We start from the raw sequence: 19,984 nt of genomic DNA, 5'->3' as shown, positions 1-19,984 counted from the left end.
GACCCATGATTGGGATGAGAGTGGGAGAGAGCAAAGAGAGTCTATGCTGAAAGGAAACCCAGCTCCACTCCTTGATTCTATCACTTTATCAGCCTCCTGCCCCTGACCCCATGTGGGTTCAGGGAAGGCTTCCACAAAGAGGTGACACCTAAGTGGAAGGTTTCAGAAAGACAGGATGCTTTACTTCTATTATTACCTATCTGTTTACAAAGAGTATAACCCAGATGGCGGGCTCCATTCAGTAGCAGCTTCAGAACAGTGTCCCGGGTACCAGAGTCCCCCCGAGAGAGCTGCAGTAACACGTTGGCTGCATCCTCTAGGCCTTCTTCAGAACAAGAGTGGGATGTCAACACCTGGGGAAAAGAAGGGAGATGGGGTAAGCCCCAACTTGAGAACTAAAACATTATCCACCCCAGTCAACTCTTTCTTCTCCCCCTACCTTGGGAGGTCAGAAGAGCTTGGACTCACCTCCACAGAGAGCTGGAGCTGGTTTTCAGTGAGGCCAGAGGATACCATCTTAAAGTCCACAGTGCTGCTGCCCATATCACCCAACTTTGCTGGAGATTTGCTGGCCTTAGTAGTAGTAGAAGCTTTGAGGAAATAGAAAGAACACCGTAAGCCTCTGAAGTGCGCATGCCAGAGACTTAAGTGGCAGAGCCAAAGAATCGCTGCACTGTACGGGGCTTCAAAATGCAAAAGTAGTGAAAATGAAGATCCACCCACCATAGACAAATCCAAATGACTTGGGATGCAAGACTCTGACTGTACCTTCTTAAGTGACCAAGTATCCCAGACATTTCTCTCAACTGTTCCCCTACCATCAGAGTGCCCTCTGAAAGCTGCCTCCTTCAAAATTTGTTTCTTCAGATGATTCTTACTAGTCTGCTGCAGGACTCATTCCCTTCACTCCCTAGGATGGCCTGGCTACTTGACTCTACCCTGATTCACATTGTATCCTGCCCGCTCTTCAACTGTTACCTCTGAGAACTAGCTTCCTGAACCAGGTTAGAAAGGTTGGGAGTTCTTTGAAGACAGGGGCTCTCTCTCTCTCTCTCTCCTCCTTTTGGTGCTTAGCCTAGGGGAAGCCACATTCAGTGAATGCCTGCTGGTCCTCACAGGAGTGTGAGAGTGTGTGTGTGTGTGTAAGGGCGGGGGGGTGGAAGGAAGAACAGGAGAGGAGTGGGGGAAGACAGAGAGAGAGAACTTGGACCGATGAAGGTGGGAATTAATACATCTGGTTCTCACAAACACAAACCAAGCTGACAGATATCATTAAGGGAGGAATACCTGGATGGGGAGGGTGGGGGGGTGAGGTGGGTGTATGCACCCCACAACTCCCAGCCTACATTCACACTTACTTGAAACAGTAGTGGTAGCAGTCGTGGGGGTAGTCACTGTGGTCGAAGCGGCTACGGCAATGGTGGATATAGCCGTGGCAGCAACCAGAGCTGGAGCAGAAGTGACAGGGGTGGTTGCAGCAGGGGGAGTGGGCGTGCTGGAGGTGGCAGTGGTAGTGGTGGTAGATGTGGTTGAGGTGGCAACAGTGGTGGAGGAAGCACTGCTGCCAGAATTAGCCTGTGCTTCCGATACTTTGTTCTCTGGGAGAGCAATTGAGATGAGAGAAAGAAGCCTGAGGAGTTTCTCAGTTAAGAGAGAGCTCCGTCGGATGACTGGGTGTGACAACATGTTCATGAGTTGCCCCAGTGGAGAGGCCTCGAGGCTGTATGGGGAGGTTTCTCCCTCACCACCAGCGCTCACTGGCACTGACTTCACGGAGTTCTTGCCTTTCCGGCTGACATTCATGTTGTCCAGTTTTACCAATAAGTCCCAGAAGTCTGTGCAAATGCCACTGCTTGAGGACTGTGAAGAGCATGGGCTGCAGGACTGCTTACTGCCCCTCTCCCGATCACTCTCACAGTTTGTTTCTTTGGTCCGCTGCTGTGTGAAGTGGCTGGGAAACACCTGCCGGGAAAAGAAGGATAGACTTGGTCTAGGAGGTCTACATAGAGAATACATCTTCCTGACAAGAAAAAACAAGTGGCTCCTAATTCCCCACTCCTTTCGACATCTTTGATAACATTGGAGAGATGTAATGTAGGGGTTTTATCCAACTGATGATGAACCAGCCTAGAGAAATGAACAAAAGCTTTGTAGGGGACAAGCGATAGCAAACTTCTGAGCACTGATCTCTACATTAGTCTACCTTGATCTATACTGTCTTGCAAAATTGTTGAGATTAGAGGAAATGTATTTTGCATGGTGCCCTGATATAAGGCAGGCCCTCAACAAGTGGCAGCAAAGCTTATTAAAAAGAAGACTGAACTAAGTTCTAGGTCTAGCCAGCTCCATCACTTACTAGCCAAATGACAAAGCCACTAAAAATTTCTGGGTCTCAGTTTCTTCATTCATAAAATGGGAACCATACAGACCACTGAGGGTTGCTTTGATGATTAAATGAGGTAATGCATAAAAACTGTAAAGAGTGAGGATAAAAAATCTACAATGTTACTTAACCGGACAATTACCCAGAAGCAGTACAGCCTTCAGCACTAACGGTGAAGACCTGCTAACTCCCTCAGAGTTCAGATTTCACCTAGGCTGTGGCTGATGCTCCTCTTCCATCCCCAGGAGTTGGGGTCCTCAAGCTCCTCACCTTGGCCAACTGAATGAGTGTGTCCAGAACGTGTCTGCAGACAACAGGAGCAGCCTGGGGGTGGATGTGGACAGTGGAGCCACTGCTTGCATGCTTCTCAGTATGTTTGCGCCCCCCTGAACGCTGAATCTGGAATATATTAGTCCTGCAGCCTAGGGCTGCATCCATGGATACTGAGAGCCAGGAGAGCTGGTTGGAGCTCTTAGACTCCACCTTGTGTAGCAGGTCCAGGGGCCGGTTCTCATGGCTGCTTGATCCACAGCTCTTGCTTGATTTTTTGCCCTTTTCCTCACTTGAGGAGAGCTTGGGTGTTTCAATGCATAGCTCACTCTCGCTGCTGCGCTGCAAGATGGAGAGTAGGCTGCGGATGACCCAGTGGCGGGTCTGGGCATGGTAGCAGAGATTTCTCAGTACTCGGTGTAGACGGCTAGTATTGAGCTTCGGCTCATCCACGAAAAGTAGGACCAGGAGACAAGACAGGGCTTCATGATCTAGGAGAAGCCGTCCTCGGAGGCGTAGTAGAGTGTCCACATTACTTCCAGAAGGCCTGGAACAGAGCATGGTTTCTGCGTAACACTTTGGCTAGAGCTCTGGGATTAGGCATAGACCTAAGGGAGGGGGGTGACATACATAACCTCCCAGGAGGCTTGAGAAGGGAGGGTATCCAGTTCAAGGACTCTTAATAGTAACAAGAGCTGCCCTCTTGAGTGCCTAGTAGGTACCAGGCACTCTATAACATCTTTGACAGGTTCCTCATGAAGCTACTGTAAAGACTAGAGAACCACCCACTTTTGAGATGATGAGTAAGAAGCTCAGATAGGTTAAGTGACTTGCCTTACATCACACAACAACTGAGAAGCAAGCACAGATTCCAGCCCAGTCAGTATCATCAACTAGTAAAACTGGACTGCCCCTAAAGTCTTAGGAGACAGTGCTTATTTCTGCTTTCTCTAGACTACCAGGAGGTTGCCTGCTATATAGGGACTAATCACTTCCTTCACATTTTGGCATGTTGGGTCCATTCTGCTTTGGCCTGAACAATAATGAACTCTTTTCTACTCTCACAGCCTAGATGCTATAATCTCAAGGGATGTGGATCATTGTTTTCCTGTTTACATGGGAGGCCGGTGGCTTTCCTTTTAATCACACCTAGCACCTGCTGCCAGCCTGCCTTACTTTGTGAGTATGGTCTACAGTAGCTACACTAGCCCAAAAATGTGGCTTTCTGAAGGCAGAGTCCAAGGATCTGGCTTCCCAACTCATTCAAGTAAACGTCCTAGAGAGATCATCCAGCCTCTCCACATACAGAGTTAGACTAGTAGTAGACCTGACAGGTGGTGTGGCAAGGTGAAGTAAAGACAGGCAAAGTTACCTGTTATGGCTGCTGCTACCCCCCATCTGGAAGGTGCCGCCTCTCTGCACAGCAAGGCGAGTGTATTGGACCCCACGGTTGCCACTCAGGCGACTGGTGAAAGCTGAAAAAGAAGGAGGAAACTGAAATTACGGAGGGGTTGTGTGCTGAGCTGGGTCCAGGTAATACAAAGGGGAATGAGAGCCTCATGTGGCTAAAGCTAGACATTCCAGAGCCCTCCCACTTGCCTCCCTCTGTACCCGGGCTTCGGAGAATGGCAGAGAGTGCAGAGGTGCTGCTGTGCCCAAAGAGCCGTTCGTGCATCAGCTGTCTCTGCCGGGCTTCCTGCTCTCGCCTCAGGGCTTGAGCCTCGGCTGCAATATCAGGTGGCATCACAGCCAACACGCTATCCTCCATGTCCTCTAGGACACTACGGCGCAGGTCGGAGGGCAAAGTCTGGATGAAGGTCACAGGGTCCATGGGGGTGTCAGAGCTGGCATTCTGTGCCAGTTCCCGTCGCTGTTGCTCAGCTCTCTGCTGTGCCAGCACCTATGGAGCAGGGGGAGTCAATGGGGGCATACCCATGGCCACACAGCCTAGCTCCACCAGCCCCCTGCTCACATACTTCCTCCTGGATGGCTGGAGGTAGGGCAGCCAGGAACTCAGGGCTCACTTCGGTCACACCAGGATTCCCCACCACTGCAGGAGCTGAGCTATTTGTCGAGGGGGCAGTCCGTGTTGGTGGACGGATGCCCAGTTGGTTCTGTAGGACTTCTCGGCGGATGTCATCAGGCAAAGCAGCCAGAAAAGAGGGGTCCACACCTTCAGGGAGACTGATACCTGAGGGAAGATGCAAGATGTGAAAGAACTCTCACTTCTACTGATGCATAAGATGTATTTGGATGGATGAAAGCAATGGACTTGCTTGAGGGAAACCAGCTTTGTTTGTCCTCACTGCATGCCAAAGACACACAGAGAAGGCCGACCCACTTTCCCTAGATTCAGAACAGCTCTTGTTATGAGCCAGGTTCTGTGTGTGTACTGTCTCTTAATCTTTATCAAGACCCCACTGTGTAGCTATTATCACCCTCTCAATATGCATGAAGATCAGGGAAGTTAAGTAATGGCTCTAGGTCCTGAAAGTAGGAGGTGGCAGAGAGGGGAATTTAAACTGAGATCAGTTTGACGCCAAAGGCTCATTCCATTGTGCAGTGTCAGCATCCCCTTACTTCAGGCCCTCTTCCCGTGCATATGCTGCCCTCCGTCTGCACAGAATGGTTTGACTGGTGGGCATTTCCATACTAAGGGCTACTAGAAGCCTAAACAACCCCAGGATGGCCTGAGGACACATGGAGCTCACCTGCAAGAGGATCTTCTTCTTCACTGCTTGTTGAAGGCAGTGGCTCTTCTAGGATTCCCCGGGAATCTGCTCCAGAAATGGCCACAGCGGAATCTCTGGTGGAAGAACTCTCAGAGGATGCAGGGGGAGAGCTGAAGGAAATCATTTTCAGGTTGTTTTCTGTATTCTATTTTCTCACTTACAAAATACTCCTACATACCCTTTTTCTCACAGAAGTTGACTTCCCCAGTGTACAGAGCATGTGCATTAGTTAACAAGTATGAACGTAGCTTGAAATACCCAACAACACACCCTGCCCTCCTCTTGCTCACACAGTGCTTACCTGTCCTCAGGGGGCTGGGTAGGTTCCCCTGACCCATCACCCCTGCTTTGTACTTCTGTCACAACTGATGGGGCATCCCCAGGAGTAGAGCTGCCTGCTGTGGGCTGCTCAGAACTGCCAGCGGCTGAGGTGTCACCCACAGCCTCCTCCAGGGTACAGGAAGCAAGGCTGCTGGTGTCCATAGGAGAGCCTTCCAGTTGACTGCTGACAGCTGTCAGAGCATCAGAGTCTTCAGCTCTCTCTGGGGAAAGAGAGGCTAGGAGGAAGTCACATGGAGAGGTTAGATCTCTGCCTCAAAGAGGGGGCTGAATTAAGAAGCAGCCAGATCAGACTTTTCACCTCTTCACCTTCACTTCATGCTGGTCTGATGTTTCCCCTTAATCTAATTGCTTAAAGGACTCAGCTCAAGCCCATTCTGTATCTGTTGAACATTTATAGTGTTCCAGGCATGCCTGTGAAATATCTTCCCTAGGCACCCCAGGTAAGGGATCCAGTCACTTTCAGATTTCCTGCAGGCACCATTTGCATACACACTTTGGTTCTGTTTATCTAAATAAATAAGGTTCCTTGAAGGGAAAAAAAATCCTACAACTTAAGGTTTCTCCAGAGCATGTCACAGGCAGTATGGTATAGAGCAGGGATGGTAAACAGGTTTCAGTTCACCCTGTTGGAACACTGCTGAGAATTTTGAGGCCCCATTTCAAACCAGTGGGAAATAGTGCCATGAGATAAGATGGTGTTTGCCAGGATGGGAGAGCTGTTATGTGTGTGGCCATATGCTTGCCATTCCTGGAAATGTTGAAGGAGAGCAAGCTTTGGAGTTACACAGATCTGGATTTTAATCATAGCTCAACCACTTACTGAGTCACCTTGAGCTAATAATTTCACTTCTGAGTTTCAGTTTATTCATGGAGAGAACACCGTTTACTTCGGAAGATTGTTTTTAAAGAAGTGAAATAATAATCCTGATAGCCAGGAACAGAGTAATTACCTCAAACTGTTGGCATTATTACTATTATCATTAAGACACTCAGCTGAGAACACAAAGAAGAAACCTCAACCCTAGCTAAAAAGGTAATGTGCAAGCTGAGATCCTACTATGAAGACCTGAGCTTCTAAGTATTTCTCTACAGTAAGAGAATAAAGAGAAACTACAAAGATGCCCATTCTTCCCTCCTGTTCAACCTCCACCCACAAACCTTGAAATTCTACTCACTTATAGTGGGAGCTGGGGATAGCTCCATCTGAGTTGTTTCTGCTTCTCCACTTGGCCTTGTGGGACCCAATTCCTCTGGTTCTACAGGCATCAATAACTGTGTAGAGCTACCCCCTTCTCCAGTTGGGGACTGTAGCTCTTGAGGAATCTCTCCCAAGGCTGGTGGGGGTGGGAGTGTTGGCTGCTGTTGTGAGGGCTGCAGAGTGACAAGGGTCTCCTTGGGTTCAGATGTAGCTGCATCAGCTGAAGATGGGGTTGTTGGGTAGCTGTCAGGCATAGGTGTCCCATCTTCCTCGGAAAGAACGACAATGGAGTTGTTAAAGGGCAATCAGCCAAGGACCCGGGGAGCCAATCGGCACAAGTATCCCACTTAGTCAGTGATGCAGGATTCCTCCCCTCCAACCACCAATTGCTCCTAGGAACAGCTCGTGGCTGGTCTGATATACTCAGGATGAAGGCTAAGGTATAGTGCTATCTTAGTCCATCCCAAGAACTAAAGATCTGACTCTTTGTAGATCCTAAGAATTAAAACTTTCCTGTGCCCCAGGTGGAAGGGGGAGAATTCAAGTCACTTTGTAGTATTTGCCTCACAAATATCACCTGTCCCCTTCCACCTCCCTTTTCTTGTAGTCCTGATTATCCAAGGAACACCTGCAACTCTGAGAGGCAACAGTGTCAAGACTAAATGTGAATATGCTACACACCAGGGAAAGTAGTAAGTTGTATAGTTATCTTCTAATTGGGGCCTAAAATCCCTACCCCACAACAATACAACTTACTACCTCACCCCGGCACGAGCAGAATCCTCTAACGAGGGCAGTAGGCAAAAGGCCATTTTACATGACAGATCCTAGATTAAGGGCATCAGGATATAGGACACCTACCCTCTTTCACTGCTTTAAAAAATATTTTGTAGGCTTTGGTACAATCATTTCCCAACTCAAGTGCCAAAGGAGACAGAAGGTATAAGGAAGCAGAAGAAAGTTCTGAGGAAATAGGGGTGGCGGAGACATATACCACATGAACCAGTTAACAGAATCACAAAATGGCTATTGACATTAAGATTAGAAGGAGGATTAGAAAGCATACAGTAATAATACCATTTAACCCACAGAGCTACCTTCACCCAAAACAGATTGCTCAAGACAACATTCCTAGACTTTTAAATTCCACATGAAATTTATATAAAAAGGAAAAAATAAAAAGAGACTAACATAAGGTCACCAATATTCAATTTAGCCAAATAAGAAAAAAAAATCCTATTAATATCATTTGGATCCAAAAAACTAGGAAGTACATAATCGCTATAATTTACAACAGTCCTTTAAATTGAGTAAATTTAGCTTTCTGAAAAACTCATTAAATCTCCCTTATTCTATCAACTTCCACTGAGGACTAGCATTTAGGGACCACTGTCATCAGGTATTCTCACGAAGCACCACACCATGGTGGTCACCAAAGGGGACAGGACACATGGCCTCACTACACATGCCAGAATGCAGCACAGCATGATCAGAATGAGAACCTAAACAGCATGTCGGATGGGAAGTGTACCACCGTGGGAAAGACAGTAGACTGTATAGTTATCTCCAAGATGGGGTATGACCCTAAAACTATACAATCTACTACCTCATCCCACAGAGCACCAGCGTTCATCTTCAGCCCACTTGGGCCAGCTACTTGGAAAGGTCAGGAGAAAGAACCAACCAATTAGCAAGAAGGGGAAAAGGGAGGGGGAGTTACCTGAGAGGTTCTGTTCAGTGGAGTCATTTGTCTTAGATGCAGTACACTGCAAAGAGAAGGGACAGACCAATGTGGGACTTTGCAAGCACATGGGATAGAAGTCAATTGTAATAGTCACCATCTCCCACATATGCCACAAATGACCTGGATGGGAAACCAGCACTTCAGTGTGCAAATATATCCCTAATTTCTCTAATACATACTCATGTTCAAGGGTGGCTTGGGGACAAAGGGAATTCTCTCAGGGGGCTGAATAAACAATGAGAAGAAAGGATTAATAAAAACCATGTTAGAGCTGGGCTGGGCATAGGACATGACCTGAACACAATCGTTGAGACAGTAAGATTTTCAAGTTTCATCTCTATGTATTTCCCTTCCTTGGGCTCATTTTGTACACTCCTGTTTTTTAGATCACATGCCAGGCTTGCTTATTTTGTATCCCTTTTCATGTACCTGAAACAACTATTACTATTAGTTAGGTAAAAGTTATATACAAAGGTATTTGTCAGATCAAGTTTGTTATCATAACTGAACATTTCAATATCCTTTAAAATCTATCTGATACCCCGACTGCTGAATGGGGTATAATAAAGTCTTTCATCAAGTCTTTTAAATTTCTTTGTACTTCTATCAGCATTTACTTCATGTATTTTAAAACTATACTGTGCAAAGTTCCAGAAGTTTCAGAAAAACTAAAATCATGTTAGACTTTTCACAAATTGAACCCTAGAAAATGACATGTGGTGATGGGGTTCAGCAACATTTTCTCTGACCTGAAGCCCAAGCTGAACTTATTCAAATGATGGAATGGGATCATATTGGTAAGGTTTCCCTGACACTTGGTGAACCAATCCAGAGAGAAACGGAATTAAACCCACCAAAAGCATGGGCCTGGTCAAAGCTATTCTTCCTGTCTAGTTGTAGTCTCTGAAAGTAGACTATACAGTGCAACTGGCAAGTCAGGAGCCACTCTGGTTTTGGCTCCAGTTTTCCCCAGTGAAACACTGAAGATAATTTTTGCTCTGGGTTTGAATTCTTCCCCCTAAGAACCATGTGAGTGTACAGTGAATTTAAAATGGATCATTTCTCAGGTTCAACATGAATACCTTAGACTCTACAGTGGTTCTTGGTGCCATGTGTATGCCGAAACCATGGGAAAGTTAAGGCAGACACGGCCAAAGATGAATCCTCCCAACTCTTGGGAATCACCTGTGCACTCTGATCCCTGTTCTCCTTATCTTCTTTGCCTTTGTCAGTTATCTTTGTTTCTTCCTCAGCCAGTTGTTTCCTGCGCTTCTCCCGCCTTTCTTCCAGCTCCTCATCCCTCAGGAATTCCAGGTGATTGACAATGGGCACTTTAACAACTGGACCAAAGAAGCAAAGATCAGAGGCTGCTCAGGGGAGGTGGGGGAGAAAGCCAAGAGGCAGAGCTTGTAGCCATGGAGAAACCAGGGAAACAACTTTCCATGCACTTGTCTCAGCCCTGGAAGACTCACTACTGCCCTGATAACCAAGCTGCCACACACCTGAAACACAGTCATGCATGCTCTCAGCATCAAGAACTTTGCATTCCTCTGTCCAGCGGGTCAGGGCTGTGGGGATGCTGGACAGGGTCCCTGTAGAGAAACAACGGAGAGTGAGACCCTTGGCTCTGTCATACACCAACTGATCCAAAAATTGCAGTATTTCTCTAATAGCACCCAATAACTACCACAAAGTTTGGCATATCACAGGTATCTAGATGTAATAGTTTTTATTGCCCTTGGCTAAATCATCCAGTGGTTCTGGATCCTATAAAATGGGGTTTCTCCAGGCAGGGCAGATACCGTTCTGCTTTCCCTCAGCAAGGAAAAAGAGGACAAACGTTACCCTCTCTTTCACCACATTAACTTGCCTGCTTGGCTGGTAGCTGTGCTCTGATCATGGAAGAAGTCATCCAGCAGTTCATCATCAGATCGGGCGATGATGTGGACGTCATCATTGCCCACTAGGAGTCGGGCCCGGCCCCGGCTTTGTAGGGGAAGGCTGCTGCTCAGCTGAAGGATGTCAGCAGCAGCAGAGGGACCAAGCAACCTGTAGGGTGATGGTGGGGTGCCATGGTCACTGTACATCCATAAGGCCCTGCAACCTGGTATTGTGAGATCCTTTTTGTATCCTCTAGGAAATGCACAACACTATTATGGAACCCGATTATAATGCATGTAAGTCTTAGTTACTTTTCTAACTACACCACCAGTTTGGGAACTTTTTTGGGCTGAGGCTGCGTATTTCTCCATAGTTTCTGGAACAGAGTGGCACAGATAATGCCAAGCACTGTGTTAGGGTATAATATCTCTTTTGTACACTCACTATAGTCTGTACATGGACCATTATGACATCTATATCCCTTTCGTTCACTTCTAAAATTGTTTATCCCTAGTGGGAGAAATCCTAAGCCCGAACGTAGGGAATCCTGTCGGGTCTGTATCTTAAGTGCTAAGTGCTTGGAATGTGAGATGCTTCATGACTGCTGAATGTATACACAGGACACTTGAGCAAAAGAACATGTTACACAATTTGGTATTCCCTCAAGGGCTGCACATATAATCCACAAAGAAACAGGACAAATACATTATCTGTGTGGATGTGACAAGAACATTATCCCTCCAGGTCAAGACAATGCTGAAGCCCAGTGAGCCAAACAATCTTTCTTATGACTCACCTCTGAAGTATAAGAGGAGGATTGGGCTGGCGATTCCCAGGGTAGTGAACGTGAATGGTGTGGCCTGTATTGGCCGTCAGCTGCCTTAGGGTCCGCTGACTGCGCCCGATGCCCTGGGTGAGACGAGTTGTAGAGGAGCCACTGCCCAGTGTCAGGGAACTGTGGTCTGCATGGCGTACCATCAGTGGGTGAGTGGTAGGGATATTTCCTGGGGATGGGGGGATGTCTGCTGCAAGGACAATATGCAAAGGGGTCAATGCCAAAAAGAAATTTCTTCCATGGTTGTTCAAGCAGAACCATGTCTCCTGGGCCTTACTTCCTCACACGGAAACCTGAGCTTTGTCCTTTCTCCCTCATTCCCACACCTCATCTATGATCACTGGTACTACCATGGCTTATGACACCATCTCTATCTAGATACTGCAACAGCCTCCTAAATAATACCTTCTCCCAATCCATTTTCTAAACTAAGCCACAGTGATGCTTCTAGGCCCCTCAGAAACATGCTGTTCTCTCCACCTTGAAGACTCTCCTCCCTCTTTTTCACCTGCTCTTTTGTTCTTTGCCTAGATATCATTTCTTCTGATTCTACAGATTGGCTTAGTAATCCTTTATTTTGTGCTTTCTTACCATACTACAATGTAATGCTTGGTTACTCATAATTTCTAATAGATCATAAGCTCCTATGAGGGAAAAGGACTGTTTTCTTTTTTACTGCTGTATTTCTAGTACCTAGGACACTACTGTGGACACTCAACTCAATAAGGAAGATTGATAGAAATACACAAATGTAAAGAAAAATCACAGAATAGGAAGTGTCTTATGTAATTAAACAACCCACTCCATTTTTTTCCTTTTCACATTTTTCATTTACAGGTGACAAACTGAGGCTCAAAGAGGTAAGACACTACTTGGCCAAGAGAACAGACCAGAAAAGTTTAGTGTTTTCTGCTATACCATGCTTGTGATTTGGGGTTAAGACCTGCCTTCTCAAGACAGCTTGATTTTAAGAACCTGATGCTAAAAGGGAACTTTGATGTTGATGGAGGAGGGAAGAGATTCACTCTCTCCTCTGAAAAGATGCATCCTTGATGAACAGGGTGAATGTGTTCAAATCTATTCCCCAATGCCAAGCTCAAAGGTGTCCATCCAAACTCTAAAGATCCAGTGTTACAGACATAAGGATTAGTGGTTGCCCTACCACTGTAGTGTGCAAGACATAAGGATTAGTGGTTGCCCTATCACTGTAGTGTGCACATGGGTACCTGATGCAGTCAGCCTTGGTCTCATTTTTTTTTTTAAATTCAAGTTGGCCAGGCTCTAAAATGGCTGCCTGTTTACTAAGGTGGAGAGAACAAAAGCAGCCTCTCACAATCCCTTCTTCTAGGTATACACTTATTGAGAGAGATGGATTCAGATATCCCTTGCCCTAGGAAGTCAGCATAGGAAAAGAAGTGCTTTCTGTATCAGACTGATAGCTACTCTGGTTCAGGGTATAAGAATCAAGAGAGAAAACCCAGCTGAGCCCCTGTATCTTACTAGCACTGGAGAACATGTTGTCAAACTCAATGATGAGATCATCCTCCCGGTCAAAGCGCTCAAATCGGACCAAGGGAGAAGCGTTCATATCAGGATAATCCTCATCCAATTCCATTTCAGAGCCATCGTCGTCATCGTCTTCATCTCCCTCTTCACCTTCATCATCCTCCTTAAGGGGAAAATAGGAGATGGAGAATTGCTGGAGGTAAGGATTTTCTGAAGTCTGGTGTCATGGCCATATTTGGACATGAGGGAGGGAGGCGCTGAGCCTGGCAACCCAGACTGTTGGTTTTCTCCAGCTCTGTGTTCCCATGGAAGAGGTTGTCTGAACCAACCCAAACACAGTCCCCCCTCACCTGATCATCTTCCTCATCTTCCTCCTCCTCCTCCTCTTCATCCTGACTATCATCCTCATCCTCGTTACTGCCACTGCTGTCCTCTTCCTGAGTGTGCTCCTCCTCATCCTCAGGGTCCAGGATATTCATGGAATCTAAAACAAAGGGAGCACATTGGAGGACTATACTGAGTAGCTAGAAAGCAGGCTACTGTGCAGGCCAGCAGATTGAGTGGGAAGGCGATGGGGTATTTGACTCTAAGAGAGGAAGAACCAGATCTTGGGTGATGTACAGACTTAGTGAGCCAGCCCCGATTTCCTGACAGTGCCAACCAATGCATCAACACGCTGAGCAGGGTGGCTGAATGTGGAGGCTGGCTATAGGGTGGTGCTTGAGGAGCCATGGTCTAGGACTTGGCCAAGTCTGCTGGTGCCCCCTTGCCTTTCCATCCCTACTCTGCTATTGACTGCATCCTGTTGTTAAGAGGGAATCTGGAGCGATGATAGCAGGTGGGTGAGAAGAAAGTGAACCAAGTAAGAAGTGACAAACTTTTGGGCAAGCAGTAGTAACATGTTATTTGAAAAACTGGCTGAGGATAAAGTGGATGGTGTATGTCAGCGCATGCAGACAGATGCTTCCTTATTCTGCACATGTGGGCAGCTGCCTCCAGGAAAACCCTAGTGTAGTGTCTGTCAGACGTGCAGGGCAAGAAGGGAGGCCTTTCTGGCCTCGGCACTCTCACCTTCTCGGTTGGCCTGCAAGGTGGAAGCTTGGCTGAGGTTGGAAGGAGCTTCATCCATCAGCACGTCCTCTTGTGATTCATCCTCTCCACTTCTGCTCACTGAAGGTTACAGAGCAGAGCCTTCACTGAACAACAGAGGACTTCCCCTTCTAGATTGGGTGCGCCTAAAGTAGCTATGTACACCCAGCAGATATCCACTTTTTTTTTTTTGGATGAGGGAGAAGACCTGGATTCTCTGCTGTCGACTAGCTAAGTGAGCTTGGCCAGTCAGTTTACCTGTCAGAGTCTCAGTTTCCTCATCTGTAAAATGGGATGATCATATCTGCCCTGCCAATCCCACTAATTGTGAAACCACAGAGGATAATGGGTGTGAAAAAGCCTTGTCAAATTTAAGAACACATGTCTATTTTCATTTATCCTTTGATTTCTTTCATCAGTAAAATAAAAACAAGTAACATATACCCTTGGAGCCAGGTGACAGTAGGGTACCTTTGCATTTTCCCTGAATTGTAAAAAAGGCTATCCTTAGGGAATGATCACTCTTTTTATACCACTGAGACTCAAGAGGCAGAAAGCCCCTGGATTTCACTGAAGAACTGAAAGGAAAGCACTTTCTCACCCTACAGCCTCTATAGCCTCCTCGGCCTCCATGAATAAACACTCTTGATGTGCCTGATGTATTATCTATACTGATGGCCACCCTCTCCACCTCCCCCACACAGGCAACGCTTCAGACCAGCCACAGGTCTGTAGATGGCTTGTGAATTTCTCATTTGTAAGACTGTCAACATCAAGACAAGCAGCGATCTAGGCTGGCTATGAGCCCTTAGGCAGAGCTGAGCAAGCAGATGATGAGAAAAAGGGTCCTCCCAAGAGAGACTGAGGCAAAGGAAGAGGCTGTACTCAGTTCTGGGGCTCTCACCTATAATTGTACTGTTCCCAGATCCGCCATCCCTCTCAAGCAACTCATCTATCAGGTCCTCCAGCTCATTCTCAACCTGGAGAGAAACAGAACATATATATGGATGCACACAAGTCTATCATTGTGCTAGCACTGAAACCCTAAAAAAAAGCCAGCAAGGGAGCACATATTTCTAGGATAATATTTGACAGAAGATATTACATAAATACCACACACTTGGTGCGAAGAGCACAGAAACTACCACGTGCTGCCAATCCACACTCAGACTGTCCTTCAAATGGGTCCATCCCAGTTGTCTGAGACCATATTAAGTCTTTATACTGTTCAGGAATACATGCAGATCTCCTTAGTACTAGCTCAGGATTGTAGGCCTCATTTCTTACCACTGCTACCAGCTCCAGAAATTACAATGCTTTCTTTAGGGTCTTTAGAAGACTGCCTTTTGAATGCCCCAATGAGAGCAGGTGCTATAGGTACAATAGTGATGTTACCGAGCTTCCATTAATGACCAGAGCCAAGTAAATCAAAGACCCCAGGCCCAAAGGGCTCAGGCCAGCTTTCTACATCAACATTTCACCCATTCCTAAGTTTTCTTGTTGCGATCTATTCCATTTCATAGTACATGGCATCCTGGCCCTGCACCCAACCCCTCATTTAATACAATTCAAACACATTGACTGAGCATCTATTAAGCATATCATCTGTGTTCCTCTGCAAAATAGACAGCATTTAGGCAAGGATCTAAAGTACTCACCCACCCACACCAATAGGGGGTTTGGTTCAGTGCCGCAATAGGGATAATGCTGGGTGATCTGCCTCCCTACCTGCATCTCCTGTGAACTGAGCACCTCAGGCTGCCCAGCAATCACCACTGAGTCGGTTTCAGCCTCCCCATCCATGATATCCCCATCTGCCACCTCTGTCTGAGTGACATCATGATCCTCCTCCTGCACTTCTGCTTCCCCAGGCTCGCCTGAAACAATCAACCAACCAGCAAAATAATCAAAGGGTGCCTATGTGAGGGGTACAACGAGGCAAGCATAAAGACAATAAGGTCCCTTCCCTGGGCAAATTTACAAGTTCTCAGAGAATAAATGAATGGGTGACAAAGGAAAAGACAAGGCTACGTGTGAGGATAGCCAAATAAGGCTGCAATTTTAAGGAATTCTTTGTGGGGCAGATTCCCACGCCACTATGACATATCTGTGAAAGGCCAGCAAGTTCCCAGGGAAACAATACCAAGCCAGAACAGCTGTGATGCCATGCCCATAAAATAACTATGCCCACCCAGCCAGCTCTCCAGTCCACTGACTCTGATTCCCTACCTGGGTCCTGCTGGTTGCTATTAGAGTCCTGAGTAGCTCCTTGGGCATCCTGCTCAGATTTGCTCTTGCTAGAAGCACTCTTGCTGCCAAAAAGGCTACTGGGCTGGTTCACAATCCGGGAAAGTGTTTCCAAAGGCTTCAGAGCAGCATTGACTGTGTTGGCCATATTGGGACTGAGATAAAGGAAGATACAGAGATGGACTGAGCACAGAAATCCATGCTAAAAGGAACCAAGGCTCATCAGAGTAACAACTGATCCCAGGAATGGAGCATGGAAGATACTAGCTGAACCTGGGATATCTTGTTTCACCAGAAGGCTTTCAAAAGCAAGAAGGCTTTAAAAAATTAACAGAGTCATTACCACAGGTCAAATTTGACAAACAGAAAGAATAATAATGGTAACACATTAAATAAAATCTGCAGCCACAGGGATACAAAAGCAGGCAGAAAGAGGTCTTCATTATATAAGAATGCCAGCTAATAACCAGGAATGAGAGGATCAGAAAATTATCACTTTGTAACCAGCAGCGTAAGTGATCTAGGCAAAGATCGCCACTGAATGTTGAAACTACTGAGTTTAAAACTTTCAGGACATAGGATATTCACATGATCTTTATATGAACTAAAAGCATCACACCTCATAGATAACTTACTAAATACAAAGATAAAATTTGACCATTAACTATGTGATCAAACTTAGCACCACCAATAATGGGACAAACTGTCATTATGTGCCTCTTGATGTAATGCACTGAGAAAGGCAGATATCAACTATAATATAGTATTCCTGCCAAAGAAGTTTATCCTGAACCTAACCATAAGGAAGCAATTAGACAAATTCAGATTATGCATTATTCTGTAAGACATTTGACCTGGATTCTTCAAAACAGTCAAACATTATAAAAAATAAGAGACACGTGACAATCAAATGCAGTAAGTGGTGCTCATTAGATTCTGGATCAACATATTCTCCCCCAGGCTATAAAGATATTCTTAGAATAATTGGGGATAGATTATGATGACTATGAAGTATAGAGTGAGTACTATTATATTAATGGTACATTTCTTAGAGGTAAAGATGGTATTCTAGCCATGTAAGAGAATGTTTGTTCTTAGGAGACACATGCTGAAGTATTCAGAAGTTAATTAAGCATCACGCCGTTTACAACAAATTTCAAACGATCCTTAGCTCCCAAAAAGGGGAGGGGAAGGGGGACTAAAGCAAATAGGACAGAATGCTAACCACTGGCTAATCTAGGTGAAACAGTGCTCATTATAGTATAGTGATCTCAAAATTTTTAAATGTTTAAAAAAATTAATGAGGCTGTATCAAAAGGACAAAGAAGTCAGCTTGAGGAGGCCCCCACAAGGCCAAAGGTATAATGAAAAAGAGCATGAAGGATGAGCATGAAAAGGATGACTGTAATGATCCAAACAGTTCAATCAGATTTTAAAAATCAATGAAAATTCATGAATCCATAAGACTACTTATAAAATAAGAGTTCACATTTGAGGTGTTTAACCTATCTTTGACTTTACTCTGAAAACTGGTGACTTCAGGGGAAAATATTAAATTTTTATCCTGCCTTTTTTAAGTAGGAACTATATTTCAGGGTAACCAGACTTTCCCTCTTGAACTGGCACTATATCACAGAAAAATGGCAGCTAATAATGTAGAAGGAATGACAGAAATTAGAAAGTTATCACTGATAGCCCTCTAGGAAATTAAAAGATGCAGGCAAGGATTATTAACTGGTGTTAAGACCATTAAATAGGTTTACGGTTGACAGGGAAATAGATATTTACACTGTGCCAAAGTAATAACACAGTTTATTTTCTAGTAAGAAAGGGGAAAATATAACAGTACAACAATTATCACTTTGCCCAGTGGTCAATCTTATCATGATTAATGGTACTTCAAAGATGCATTTTCCCATGATACAATATGGGATGTATATCATCTGTGATATACCCTAGCCAATGTTAAAATTGCTCCATTAAGCCTCTACCTCTAACTATAAATTTATGGCAAAGAGGAAGTAAAGGAACAAGTTAAACTATACTGCATGGAACCAAGCAGACCAAATCTAGAAGGAGAAACATTCTGCAGGAGAGTAGGTCTGGTCACTTCAACAATTTAGTGTCATGAACAACAGCAAATAAAGATTAAAAAAATTAAGGATCTGTCTTAGAGAGTCAGAGGACATGCTCAGATATAATGCAAGGTCCTTAACTGGATTCTGGTTTGGACAAAATTTTTGAATGTGGGCATTAGATAGGATGAAAATTTACTTACACAGAAAGGTAGAGACTAGTAACTGTAACACAAAAAACCCCCCTAAAAGACCCCTCCAAACCAAAAACAAACCCACCCCAAAACAAAATACACACACAACTCCCCTCCAAGCCCCAACCCAACCCAGATTATACAACAGCACATACTATGTTATTTTAGTAAAATATACATTATATATGTAAAGAAAACGACTGAAAGATATATAGTAATGTAACAGTGGTATCTGGGTGATATAGGATGATGATGTCTATGTGTGCTCATCTATATTTCTTACTGATACACACATAATCTTACAATAAAAGGTTATTTTAAATTAAAGGCAGGGGGGAACTTGGAAAAAAATTACCAATACTGTCCAACTCTTGAATTTGCAGCAAATGAGAAAACTAAGGCCTAAAAAAGTAAAGTGCCTTGCTTGAAAGTCACAATACTAAGAACTCAGGTTCCCACCTACCCCCAAACTTTACCTATTGCACTACTCACCTGGTAAAGATACACAAAATACTAGGCAAATGGAGAAGTCTGCAGCATGATTAAAGAGAGGGCAAAGGCCTGGGGCTGGAGCTTGGGAATCATTTTACCTGGACAGATCCAGGCTGTGAGGAACTCTGGCCAGGTCATTAACCAGTCCCTTCTTCAGGAAGAGTCGAATGATGTTGTTCATGCCATTGTGTTGGGTCTTGGCTGTGGCACTGCTGTAGAAGCTGGAGGTGGAGGGGCAGGACTCCATGATAGTACTGATGATACACATCACTGCCTGAAGCCTGGGAGAGAAGTTGGATATCTCTATCATGTGAATATAGCCCATTTTTAGGTCATGTCATCACCAGCTCATTGCAGATAACCCAGATAACCCTCCCTCACTGCAGATAACCCAGATAACCCTCCTGTGCCCTTTATGTTTTATCTAAACAGGTTAAGAACTCACTCCCTGAGTTGGAGGCATTCTTCATTGTCTTTAAACATAATTTAAAAATGTGAAGTTGAATAACATCTTCAACTTCTTGCTTAAAGGCCCTACAAATACAATGAAAAAATCCCTTTGTTTTCTCTAAGGTGCTTACCCACCTCCTCCAAGTGTAATCAGTGCTTTGGGTATTTTGTACCACTAGAACTATCTGAGAGAACCAGAGAATGTTCAGTGCCAGTACGACAGAACTCTTGTTCAAGTGCAAGAAATCCCACAGGCCAAGAATGGAGTAAGGGGATGCTACTGGTTATCAGCACTAAGTCAGGTATGGATTTTACCTGGCATGTTTCTCTGTACTCTCAGCCATAGCCAGTGCCCGGCCAAGGGCTGCTTTTACTTCATTCACAAGGGCCACTTGAGCATCTGTGCCACTCCCCGCGGCAGCCAGGCTTGCGAGGAATAGGCGGGCTAGGGCAGGTGTGTCCTTGTCTTCTGCATTCTGGGTATGTGGGAGGAGGTGGTCCAGAACAAAAGCTAGCACACTGCAGTCCTGAAAAATCATTAATCAT

General features: G+C 45.3%; 1 protein-coding gene across 12 annotated transcripts in view; it reads right to left on the bottom strand.

Annotated features, from left to right (window-relative positions):
- HUWE1 (HECT, UBA and WWE domain containing E3 ubiquitin protein ligase 1) overlaps positions 1-19,984 on the bottom strand; it is a 138,861-nt gene that overhangs the window by 10,568 nt on the left and 108,309 nt on the right. For 8 of the 12 annotated variants that reach the window (XM_032475500.1, XM_032475509.1, XM_032475504.1 and 5 more), the window contains 23 exons: positions 19,754-19,965; positions 19,087-19,269; positions 16,210-16,382; positions 15,709-15,857; positions 14,885-14,960; positions 13,963-14,061; positions 13,242-13,375; positions 12,886-13,054; positions 11,347-11,575; positions 10,540-10,718; positions 10,172-10,261; positions 9,855-10,009; positions 8,646-8,691; positions 6,903-7,190; positions 5,687-5,942; positions 5,365-5,495; positions 4,630-4,844; positions 4,265-4,553; positions 4,026-4,128; positions 2,654-3,200; positions 1,359-1,962; positions 469-590; positions 197-353 (listed from right to left, as the gene is read on the bottom strand). In XM_032475500.1, coding sequence (XP_032331391.1) covers positions 197-353; positions 469-590; positions 1,359-1,962; positions 2,654-3,200; positions 4,026-4,128; positions 4,265-4,553; positions 4,630-4,844; positions 5,365-5,495; positions 5,687-5,942; positions 6,903-7,190; positions 8,646-8,691; positions 9,855-10,009; positions 10,172-10,261; positions 10,540-10,718; positions 11,347-11,575; positions 12,886-13,054; positions 13,242-13,375; positions 13,963-14,061; positions 14,885-14,960; positions 15,709-15,857; positions 16,210-16,382; positions 19,087-19,269; positions 19,754-19,965 — 4,606 coding nt within the window. The remainder of the gene's footprint in view (positions 1-196; positions 354-468; positions 591-1,358; positions 1,963-2,653; positions 3,201-4,025; positions 4,129-4,264; positions 4,554-4,629; positions 4,845-5,364; positions 5,496-5,686; positions 5,943-6,902; positions 7,191-8,645; positions 8,692-9,854; positions 10,010-10,171; positions 10,262-10,539; positions 10,719-11,346; positions 11,576-12,885; positions 13,055-13,241; positions 13,376-13,962; positions 14,062-14,884; positions 14,961-15,708; positions 15,858-16,209; positions 16,383-19,086; positions 19,270-19,753; positions 19,966-19,984) is intronic. The other 4 variants (XM_032475510.1, XM_032475511.1, XM_032475512.1 and 1 more) reach the window with 2 other exon arrangements.

This window comes from Camelus ferus, chromosome X (genome assembly GCF_009834535.1).
Source record: "Camelus ferus isolate YT-003-E chromosome X, BCGSAC_Cfer_1.0, whole genome shotgun sequence".
Lineage (NCBI taxonomy): Eukaryota > Metazoa > Chordata > Mammalia > Artiodactyla > Camelidae > Camelus > Camelus ferus.
The sequence above is the reverse complement of the archived record's forward strand: the minus strand, read 5'-3'. Positions and strand labels throughout refer to the sequence as shown.